Genomic DNA, 12101 nt, shown 5'->3' with positions numbered 1-12101 from the left:
CAATGTTGAAACAGAACTGCAAATAACCAGTATACGTTCTCTAGAGCTTTCCATAACTAATTCCCCTAAGAGTTTTCTTGGGTGACACAATTCTGTTCCTACAGCTGCCTCTCCTTGCTTCCTAGAGTTGGTGAAGAGTTGGGGCTTGAGGGCCGATGGCTTCGTGTTTTCACTTTGAACCTGAAGGATGTGTTAGCTCAGGCTTCATTTGATGGCGACGAACTTCTCAATTTGAAGCTACATGAACTCTGAAACACAGTGCCTTCTACCCTGTGGGCAGAGGGCTGGGGCTCTGAAGCCAGAGAAGTGCCTGATGAATGAAAACGCTTGGGGTGGTCTTGTTCATGGACCTGAGATCCTGGGAGGTCTGGAACTTCTTAGACAGTTCATTTTAGGTCAGAGCAACTTCTTGCTGAATGGAGTAATATCGTTATCATCCCTGTTTTTTGTATCCCTGTTTACTGAGTATTTACCAAATGACAGGCCCTGTGCCAAGTACTCTGTGTATTCTCTTACAGCAACCCTATAAGGGGATTATTATATCCCCAGTTTATAGATAGAAAGCCAGATGTCAGGGAGGTTAAGTAATCTGCCCTAGTCTGTCAGTTTGTGGTATTGTGGTGGCTTGAGTATTGCTGTGATGCTGGAAGCTATGGTATCGGTGGACAGTTCTCAGTAGAGCTTCCAGACTAAGACAGATTAGGAAGAAAGTCCTCTACTACCAAAAACTAACCAATGAAAATCTTACGGATATTATAGTATATTGTATAATAGTATATTGTCTGATACAGTGCTGGAAGATGAGTCCCCCGATTGAAAGGCACTCAGAATACAGTGGCAGCAACAGTGGACGCACACATACCAACAATCATGAAGATGGCACAGGACCGGGCAACATTTTGTTTCTTTATACATAAGGTTGGCATGAGTCAGAGCCAACTCAATGGCAGCTAACAAGAAGTCACATAGCTAGTAAATTGTGGGCAGATGAACTCTAGAACTTTTTGGTTTACAAAGCAATCTTCTTTACTGTAGCTCCTGACACATTAGGGGCACGTAAAACTAACTTCTACTTCCTAATTAAAGAAACTGACATTCAAAGAGTTGAATGGATTAACCCAACCCACGTAGGTGCTGAGTGGGTGGGAGGCTCAAGATTGGAACCTGGCTCTTTAGTTTCTGGTTTGTTTTTCATGTCACCATGTTGCCTTCAGAACTGAGAGCTGGAGAGGGTGAGGAAGGAGTCAAGGCGAAGGTCTAGAAGGATTTGAATGGGCAGAAGGGTGCGGGTGGGGTGTGTCAGGCAGGGGAACCACGTCCTTAAATGCTAAGAGCTGGGATACGGGGGGACTTATTTGGAGGATGAAGGGAAAAGCAGCTGGGCCGCCCTAGCATGGGGTGACTAGAAAGGTGAGGGGCCAAGGGCGGAGGGCAGTGACCAGCTCAGAGCTGGGGGCTTGGGCCTGATGCCTTTTGTAGAAAGTGAAGATGATCGACCTCGGTTGGTGGGTGTCCACTGAGGATTAAATGAGATACTTCAGCTGAACTATGTTTGGCATATTGTAGCCAGTCCTGCAATTTCTGGTCTTTTCCTGTGAACTTTTAAAGCTTTGGGCAAGGGGGTGAGTTGGCCAAGTGGAGGCATTCTGAACGTTCGCATGACAGTGTGGATGGCAGCATGGGGCAGGGAGGTCCAGCCTGAAGAAGGACAAGTATTATTTCAAGGGAGTACTCCTTGGGGTTTGGTGAGGGGTTGGTTATGAGGACGGATGTGCGCCTTGCTGTTTCCATTGGCTTTTTTGTGACTCAGTTTGGACTGTCTCCCTCCCGACTCACTGATATGTTCTTGCCCTTGCAGGAGCCTGTGTGAAATGCAGCAAAGGGGTCTTTGGGGCCGACCAGGCCTGCCAAGCCATGGGGAACCTCTACCATGACACGTGCTTCACCTGTGCAGCCTGCAGTAAGTGTGTGTGTGTAAAAATGGTGTGGGGGCAGCATCTGACTTCCTCCAACTTCATAAGGGGGAAGGAGAACCAAGATCAACAGCCCAAGGCTGACTTCTGTGAGGTGGAGGCCAGTCAAGCCTCCTCTCTCCGCCATCTTTACTAATACTGACACCAGCCGTCCCTTACCCAGTACTCTCTACTTCTCTGCTGGGTTCGATCATTCATTGCAATGGCCACACAGAAATAGAAGGTCATCCTTGCCAGTGGATACCTGGCCCATGCCTTCCCCAGTCCCACAGAAAGGCGAACAGTTTCTTTAGAGTGGGGCTTCTTACCACCAGGGTAAGGTGACTTATCCTTGGGTACCAGAGATTACCTGAGACATACTTTGGTGAGACGCTGGAGTGAGTTCAAAGCAATCCTTAACATCAGAGTTTGTAATGATGCCAGAGGTCTCAGACCTGGGTGGGACAGGGGAGGGATATCTGGGATGCACCATCATTCCCTTCTGTCAGTTATCGGCCCTACTGTGGGGACCAGCCAACCAAAGGGTGATCAGTCAATCGCAGTTACCCCAGTGGGACCCCAACCTTTTTTTATTTACTTATTTTTATTATTATACTTTACATGAAGGTTTACAGAACAAATTAGCTTCTCATTAAACAGTTAGTACACATATTGTTTTGTGACATTGGTTACCAACCCCACGACATGTCAATACTCTCTCCTTCTCAACCTTGGGTTCCTCATTACCAGCTTTCCTGTCCCCTCCTGCCTTTTAGTCCTTGCTCCTGGGCTAGTGTGCCCCTTTAGTGTCACTTTGTTTAATGGGCCTGTCTAATCTTTGGCTGAAGGGTGAACCTCGGGAGTGACTTCTTTACTGAGCTAAAAGGGTATCTGGGGGTTTCTCCAGTCCCTGTCAGGCCAGTAAGTCTAGTCTTTTTTTTTGTGATTTAGAATTTTGTTCTACATGTTTCTCCAGCTCTGTCTGGGACCCTCTATTGTGATACCTGTCAGAGCAGTCAGTGGTGGTAGCCAGGTGCCATCTAGTAATGCTGGACTCCGTCTGGTGGAGGCTGTGGTAGTTGTGGTCCATTAGTCCTTTGGACTAATCTTTCTCTTGTGTGACCCCAACCTTTGATTTGGAGGCTGGTGTATGAGTGTGTGAGAGTGTGTACAGTTGCTTGTGTGTGTGGCCTGGTCAGATGCCCAAGTTCTAAACCTCACACTCTGATCCTCCCTGCGATTTCCCATAAAACATATGCCTGAGAGTTTACTGTTGGCACATTGATCAGTAATCACCTGCATAGTGAGAAGTTGTAAAAGATTTTGAAATGGATCCAAAATTACTGAGTGTCCTCAATGGAAAAAGCAGGAGTTGAGTGGTTATATGATTGTCTGGGGCCTCTGGGCCTTTGCCTGTCTGAGCTAAGTTACACTGTCAGTTGTGGAATGCCGACGGTATCCATAGCACTGCAAACTGAGTTTGTAGGCGGCGTCCAGTTGATTATTGCTCTGTGGCTGTTGACCGGTTTTACTTCTATTCAGCAAGTTTACTTCTGCATTCCCGGTGGCTTATATATGCGCGATTCTTTGAATTTTCCTGGTTGAGCATCTTGCTGGCTCCCTAGTTTGTTAATCCATTAAAAAAAAAAACACTTTAACACATTTGTGTTATATCTGTATGAGAGTTGTGATTACACTCTACGTTAAAAATGATCTTTTAACATCTTTGCCTCCTACAGCTGTTTCTCCATATTTGCTCTATTTTCTAGGAAAAGGAGAAGAAACATTAGACACTTTTTTTACATCACACGACTGCCGTTTGAAAGAGTAAAGCTATTGGGGGAAAAAATCAAACCTACCTGTGGCTGTATGAATAATTATTTTTTCCTTAATGGGTCAAGTTAATGTTGCTTTAAATTGTGACAAGCCCAGGCCCTTAAGGAAGACAGAGCTGGTTCAGGCTTTTACTTGGTCTAGCATTTAAAGCCCTTGTGGTCTGGTCTCTGCCTTATCACTTTCTCCTTCCTTATCGGTCAAATTGAGTTTCTTTCTTTCACTTCCATGCCTCTGATCACATTGATCCCTAGAATCTCCTATCCCCACTAGTCCCCGCTCACTTCATATGTTTAAATTCTGTCCAGCCTTGAAGACTCAGCTCAAATACCTCCTCTTCCAGGAAGCCGTCCCTGTTCTCCTAGCAGAAAGGAACCTTTTCTCCTGAATTTGGCATGTACTGCTTTCTTGTTAGGGTCCCTGGGTGATCACAGGTTAGCACACTTGGCTGCTAACTGAAAGGTTGGCCATTTGAGTCCACTGAGAGGTGCCTCAGAAGAAAGCCCTGGAGTTCTACTTCCAAAAACTCAGCCATTGAAAATCCTATGGAACACAGGTGTACTCCATACACACCATGAAGCAGAGTCAGCTTGACGGCGACTGGCTTGGACTTTTGGGTTTGGCCTTCTTGTTGGTGTTACCTGGTAGACAGGGAACACATGCCCTGTGTCTCCAGTGCCAGCAAACTAGGCCCCTCTGTGACAAGGCAGGAACACCTGTTTGCCCCCAGGCTTGCACACGCTCCAGTCTGGGGAGCATTTTGCTCCTCTCTAACTAGCTGTAGGGAACCGTTGGTGCTGCCAGAAACCCAGGCATGTGTCTGAGTGGCTTCTCTTGAACTCTAGAAGTCATTTGCCTTTTGTTCGGTTAACTTATTGCTACCCTTTAACTCAGCTTTCTGCAGTAAAAGGAGGCGCCTGGCTCTGCAGGTCTTCGAGTGTGTCTCTGTGAGCGTCGGCGCCATGGAGACGGCACAGCGTGGGCTGGGGCTCATCCATTCCATCCCCACGTTCATAGAAGAGAAGATGGGGGCTCAGAGAGGGGAGCAGAATTTCTCAAGGTCAAAAACCCAGCAGTGGAGCTGGCATCAGCCTCCAAGGCACCTGAGTCTACATTATCCTTGTACTTACCTGCTTTCCTGATTCTCCCTCTGATACGTTTCCACCCAGCCAAGCTGAAGAGAGGGGTGTTTTCTTTGTTCTTCATATTTTGATTGTTGATAAAGACACCTGGCTACTGTGTGTGTTTGTGAGTATATGTGTATGTTTTCTGTTTTCTCATTTCATTTATGATAATATGTTGTTGTCGTTAGGTGCCGTCAAGTGAGTTCCGACTCATAGTGACCCTGTGTACAACAAAATGAAACACTGCCTGGTCCTGTACCATCCTCACAGTTGTTGTTCTTGGGCCCGCTGTTGCAGCCACTGTGTCAATCCATCTCATTGAGGGTCTTCCTCTTTTCTGCTGACCCTCTATTTTACCAAGCATGATGTCCTTCTTCAGGGACGGGTCCCTCCTGATAACATGTCCAAAGTATGTGAGACATAGTCTCACCATCCTCACTTCTAAGGAGCATTCTGGTTGTACTTTTTCCAAGACAGATTTGTTCATTTTTTTGGCAGTCCATGGAATATTCAGTATTCTTCACCAAGAGCATAGTTCAAAGTCGTCAATTCTTCGATCTTCTTTATTCGCCATCTAGTTTTGGCGTGCACATGAGGTGATTGAAAACATCATGGCTTGGGTCTGGCACACCTTAGTCTTCATGGTGACATCTTTGAATTTGAACACTTAAAAGAGGTTTTTTTGCCACAGATCTGCCCAGTGCAATGCACTGTTTGATTTCTTGACCACTGCTTCCATGGGTGTGATTGTGGACCCGAGTAAAATGAAATCTTTGACAACTTCAATCTTTTCTTTGTTTATCACGATGTTGCGTATTGGTCCAGATGTGAAGATTTTTGTCTCCTTTATGTTGAGATTAATCCATACTGAAGGCATGTGTGGTAACAGTCTAGCTTAAAATCTGTGTGTGTGTGTGTGTGTGTGTATGTGTACGCATACCCATAGTTGTTATTCTTGTTAGCTGCTGTGGTGTCATATCAAATTCATGGTGACCTTCTGTAGACAGAAGAAAACACCGCCCGGTCCTGCATCATCCTCACAATCGCCGGCATGTTCGTATCCATTGATATAGCTGTTGTGCCAGTCCATCTCACCGAGGGTCTCCCTCACCCTCGCTGGCCCTCTACCTCACCAAGCATGGTGTCCTCCTCCAGTGATTGATCCCTTCTGATGACATGTCCAAAGCAAGCGAGTCAGACAGTGTTCTGCTGTGATCAGCACAAAAATCTACACCCTTTTCCCTCAGTAATCCCAGACCAAGGGTGAGACCTGGTGGTACCCCACATGTCACTCGTCTTTAACCTGTTAAATCCAAGGTTTTCATTGGCTGATTTTCAGAAGTAGATTGCCAGGCCTTTCTTTGTAGTCTTAGTTTGGAAGGCTGCTGAAACCTGTCCACCACACGTGACCCTGCCGGTATTTGAAATGCCGATGGCATAGCTTCCAGCATCGTAGCAATATGCAAGCCACCATAGTATGACAGATTGACAGATGAGTAGTGAATATATGTGTATCTGTTGCTGTCAAGTCAGTTCTGACTCGTAACGACCCTATAGGACAGAGTAAAACTGCCCCATAGAGTTTCTGAGGCTGAGATATTTACGGAAATAGACTGCCACATCTTTTTCTCACAGAGTGGCTGGTGGGTTCCAACTGCCAACCCCCATTTCTGTTAGCAGCTGAGAGCTTAAACACTGTGCCACCAGGGCTCCATATGTATATATGTATATATGTATATATGTATATATGTATATATGTATATATGTATATATGTATATATGTATATATGTATATATGTATATATGTATATATGTATATATATGTATATTTATTTATGGATTTTTTTTTTATATGTATACACATACAAACATACACGCACACTTCTTGGATTTTACTGATACTGCATTAAACCAAAATCGTGGGGTCTTGCCAAACTCACACACCCTTATAAGATAAGGCAAGGCTAAGACCTGACTGATTTGACTGGTAAAGATACGACAAGCCACTTTTAGATCCAGAAAGCTTATTCTTTAGCTAGACGATGAAAAGTAAAGTAGTCTAAGGGCCTCTGGGTCCTCGTCCCACACACCAAAAAGAACGACAACACCCTCCCTTCCCCCCTGTTGCTGAGGAGCCAAATCTACATGCAGTTGGGGGTTTTGTAGTCTGCAGTGCAATCCTGAGGGGCCAGGGCAGAGTCTCAGACCTCTTCAGAACGCAGAGGTGATGAGAGACTGTCTGATGATAGCCCCCCAGGGAGATAAGGAGGCTCGAGGGAGATGGCCTTGCAGCAGCTCCTCAGAGGCCTCCCGCCCTCCTTGGGTTCCAGGAGGACCACACACACGGTGCTGCTCTGAGACCAGGTGACCCTTGGCCTGTGTGGATCCACGTGAGGTCGCCAGGCACCTGGCATTGCGGGCTCCCCCACCTCTCTGCCAAGAGGCCACAATACTTAGTTCATTTTTAGCATGACAACAACATGATGACCAGAGAGAAAGTTCTAAAGAAGAAACCTGCTATTTTATCATTCTAGCCCAGCTATTTTCACTTTTCCTTTTCCCTTCCAGTTTTTGGCCATGCGTATACACATTTTTTAGGGTTGTGATCATAGAGGATAATCAATGTTGTATCCTTTTTGATTTAACATCATATCATAAACTCATCCCTGTCTCTGCAGCCTCCGTAAGTTTTGTTAAAACGTGGTAACCAGCTGAGTCTACCAAGAGGACTTGGTTTACAGCCACGGTTTATGGCCTTAGGCGCCTTTCTGGTTTGTTAGCTATTACACATCGCATCAGAGAACAAGTTTATGCGTGGGTCTTTATTCTCTCTGCTGAATTGTTTCCTTAGTGTTTGTTCCCAGAATCAAGCATTCAAGGTCCAGTGTGTGGGCGTGTATATGGTTTTTCAAGTTCACTTCTTTCCTGAGGACCCCTGAGCAGCCAGTGTGCTTGGTTGCCATGGAGATGTGAGCTGTGGCACCTCCTCCTGCCGGCTCTGCTCACCCGAGGGGCCGAGCACCCTGCCTGGACGCTCTCAGGAAGCTCTTGGCACCCACAGGAGAGGCAGGAGTGGCCTTGGCAGGCGACCATGCACGTAGTGTGTATGGATACCCTGTGTTGAGTGGGCTGTCTGAGGAGAAGCTCCCGCCCATCTGGCTTGAGTAAGAGATGGAGTGAAAAGGAAGAAAAGGTATGCTGGGCTTAAGGGGCCAAGGGGGTTCTGCTTAGCACCTTCCAGAATAGACTGTGGTGGAAAAAGAAGGCAAAGCCGCTGTGTCCTCAGTCCAGGCAGTTTTTGGTCCCCAAAACAATTTTGTAAAGATTAGACAAATTCTGTCCTGGAGTCCAGGTGACACCTGTTTGCTCTGTCATGTTCATAGTGTCTGTTGTGTCTCGGCTGTGCAAGTTGGAGGATGATAAACTAGATATGAAACACTATGTACTCTCCTCCTGGAGGCCCCTAAGAACATGAGGGGGCCCGAGTGTTGGGGTTGGGGCTTGGGAGGCACTGACCCTGAGGCTGATGGGAATTATGCCAAAACCATTAAACTGGTGAAGGGCTGAGCTCAGAGGAGGACCACAGAAGGCTCAGACTGGTCCAGCCCAGGGGCAGTGCCGGGATGTGTAAGTCAAGGCATCATAACGTAGTGTTTATATTTCTGGGTGGGAGGACGAACTGTGATCTGCCAGCCATACCTTAGGGGAAGACATCTTACCTTTCAAAAACTAAACACCCAGGTCTGCTAAAGATCATGGGTGGATTTTATCGTGAAATCTCACTCAATTAGGGGAAAGTGTGTCTGAGTTAGTGAAAAGCTTCCCTCTAAAACATGAAATAAATGCCATTTCATTACTTTCAGGTAAATAAAACCACCAGCTCTAAGCCCAGCCTTGCTGAGCAGGCATTCTTAATAAATAAGTGGTTGGTGACTCACCTACCAGTGAGTTGGAATCTGTGAAGTATGGGAGGGTTCTTGTCAGCTATTTTGTTTTTCTTACAAAGTCTAAACATTGCCTCTGAAATCATGTTTGCCTTTTCCATCGAGTTTGTAAATGACTTCTTCAACCTAGCCTTTGAAAATGCTCACAGATCCTGAATTCACCGAACCAGAATTAAGGAGGTCTTCCTTTAATTGGGAGTCTCTGGGTGGTGCAAATGGTCAGTGTGCTAAGCCACTAACCAAAATTTTGGAGGTTCTAGTTTACCCAGAGGTACCTCAGAAGAAAGAACTAGTGATCTACTTTTGAAAAATCAGCCACCGAAAACCCTGTGGAACATAGTTTTACTCTGATGCGTGTGGGGTCGCCGTGAATCAGAATCAACTCCGCAGCCACTGGTAACTGGTCATTTACGTCATGGAAGTCTGCTTCCTTAGAACAGCCATCACAATAATTTTATAAGCGAGCGTCCTAGAACTTACTGTGGGCCTGACACCATGCTGAGCCCTCTACCTTCAGTAGCTCAGAAATTCTTGTAACAACCCGGTGAATTCAGCGTTATTATCATCCTCATTTTACAGAAGGGCAGACAGAGGCTTGGTGAATTTAGCTTGTCTCTGGTTATATCGCTGTTAAGAAGCGGAGTGAGCACTTGAACCTAGGAACGTGTGAACCCACAGCCGTTGCTTAGGGCCATTATGTTAAATTACCTTTGCTTAGGATATGTGGGGAGAAAGAGGCCTGGCTGTGGGCATGGGGTCTTGCCTTGACTTCTCAGGTTCAGCTGCCACCTTGGGGCTGTGTGACACAGAGGCTGGGCCCTTGGAAACACTCAAGTTATGGGTGCAGGAGAGTGGCCTGGGACTTGGAATAGGGGAGGCAGAATTTCAACCAGGGGATGTACCCATAGGAGAGACATGGATTAAGGGCTTTGATTAGAGGTCTATTCTTTCTTCAGGCCTTTGATCCCTGAGTTTCTGGGTCGTCCCAATATTTCTCATCCTATTCAGCATTTATGTATGAGTTGAGTGAGTCAGCTGGACCTCAGGAAAAAAGCCAAAGACCAAGAATGTGAGAAAGGAAGAGTGGGCAGAGACCAAAGGAAATCAGTGGGCGAGGGAGGGATTAGGAAATAACCAGAATAGACTGGAGCTGGGTACAGGGCTGTGCGGGTCAGACAGGAGCAGAGGGGTGACAGTTACTTGGCATGCTACCAAAGGGTCTCTTGTGTCCGTCTCCTGCAGTCATTCCACGGATGTGCTTGAAATGGGGCCAAGCTTGGCTTCCCAGATCAGACTTTGCTGATCTAGTCAGAGGCCTTGAAGTCCCTGATTGGAAGAATCTCAGGTTCTTCTTGTCTGGGACATTAATAGAGTCTAGATTTTTCAAGGAGTCCAGAGGCCAGAGAGGTGGAAGTCCAAATGAAGGTAAAGAGGTGTGGGTGGTGAGGCCAACTGCTAGGCTGTAGACAGTGGCCGTTTGGCTGCATCAGACCCCCCAGGGATGTGCCTTACACACGTCATGAATCATGGTGTCTGCAGGTGGAGCCAGGAGTCTGCACTGTAACACGCTCCTGGTGACTGATGCTCCGTAAAAGGTGAGGACCACTGTTGGGGTGGCTATGAAGCACTTGAAATGTGGCTAGTGTGACTTCGGAACTGAATTTTTAATTTTGCTTCATTTATAATTCATTACCATTTAAATGTAAATAGCCACATGTGGCCCGTTCTGTCAGTCAGTTCCTTGTCTTTTCACCTCCTTGATGGTGGCATTTTCAGTGCACAGGTTTTTTTATTTTTAATTTTGATGTAGTCTAATTTATCTTTTTTGTTGCTAGTGCTTTTGGTGTCATGTGTAAGAAACCATTGCCCAACTCAGGACTACGTTTTCTTCCAAGAGTTTTATAGTTTTAGCTTTTACATTTAGGTCTCTAACCCATTTTGAGTTAATTTTTGTATATGGTAGGAGGCAGGGTTCCAACGTCATTCTTTCAAGCACATGGATATCCGGTTCTGCCAGCACCATTTGGTGCAGAGACCTGGCAAACGTGTGGCAGATCAGTTGAACCATAATGTAAGGGTTTGTGTCTGGTCTCTAAGTTGTATTCCATTGAGCCAGTCCATTCATTATCTTTTAAAGAGATTTAACTAATTAAAAAAAAAGCGTATGTACTCATACAGTTACCATTTCTGGTCCTCTTCATTCCTTTGTTTAGACCCAAATTTTCATCTGGTACCATCGTCCTTCTTCTTGAAGGACTTTCTTTAACTTTTTTTTGGTAGCCCAGATCTTCTGGTGATGAATTCTTCCAGCCTTTATATGTCCGAATACATCTTTACTTTATTTTCATTTTTAAAGGATATTTTTGCTGAGTATAGAATTCTATGTTGACAGGTTTTTTTTCTTTCAGTACTTTAAACATGTTTTTCCACTGCTTTCTCACATGCATTAGTTTCAATGAGAAATTCAGTGTCATTCTTATCTTTATTTCTCTGTATGTAACATGCTGGTTTTCTCTGGTTGCTTTTAAGATTTTCTCTGTATCATTGATTTTGAGAAATTCGGTTATGACTTCCTTTGGTGGTGTTTGGAGCTGTGCTGACACAGTGGTTAAGCGTTCGGCTGCTAATCAAAAGATTGGGAGTTCGAATCCACCAGCTGCTCCTTGGAAGCCCGATGGGGCAGTTCTGCTCTGTCCTATAGGGTTGCTGTGAGTCGGAATCGACTTGGCAGCAACGGGTTTGGGTTTGTTTTTGTTTTTGGTGTTGTTTTCATGTTTCTTGTGCTTGAGGTCTGTTGAGCTTCTTTGTGGTTTTCATCAATTCTGAAATGCTTTTGGCCATTATTTCCTCAAAATATTTTCTGCCACACCCTCTCTCTCATTCTTTAAGGGGTTTTACTTATCCCTGTGTTTAGCGTCTTGAAGTAGTCCCTCACCTCACTTATGCTCTTTTCATTAAAATTATTATTTTTATATTCTTTTATTCTCTTAGTTTCATTTCGGATGGTTTCAACAGCTATGCCTTTAAATTCACTAACATTTTTTCCTAAAGTGTGTTACATCTGCCATTAATCCCATTCAGTGTATTTTTCATCTCACGTGTTTTATTTCTCTTCTCTAGAAGTTCAATTTGGATCTTTTTTTAAATATCTTCCATGTTGCTGCTTAACTTTTTGGGCATATGGAATATAGTAACAACTTTTAATGTCCTTCTCTGCTAATTCTAACATCTGTGTCAGATCTGGGTTG

General features: G+C 45.2%; 1 protein-coding gene across 1 annotated transcript in view; it reads left to right on the top strand.

Annotated features, from left to right (window-relative positions):
• LIMD1 (LIM domain containing 1) overlaps nucleotides 1-12101 on the top strand; it is a 71837-nt gene that overhangs the window by 35838 nt on the left and 23898 nt on the right. Inside the window, exon 2 of the mRNA XM_064274677.1 lies at nucleotides 1859-1960. Coding sequence (XP_064130747.1) covers nucleotides 1859-1960 — 102 coding nt within the window. The remainder of the gene's footprint in view (nucleotides 1-1858; nucleotides 1961-12101) is intronic.

The sequence above is a fragment of the Loxodonta africana genome, chromosome 22 (genome assembly GCF_030014295.1).
Source record: "Loxodonta africana isolate mLoxAfr1 chromosome 22, mLoxAfr1.hap2, whole genome shotgun sequence".
NCBI classification, from domain to species: domain Eukaryota; kingdom Metazoa; phylum Chordata; class Mammalia; order Proboscidea; family Elephantidae; genus Loxodonta; species Loxodonta africana.
This window is presented reverse-complemented; position numbering and strand designations above follow the sequence as displayed.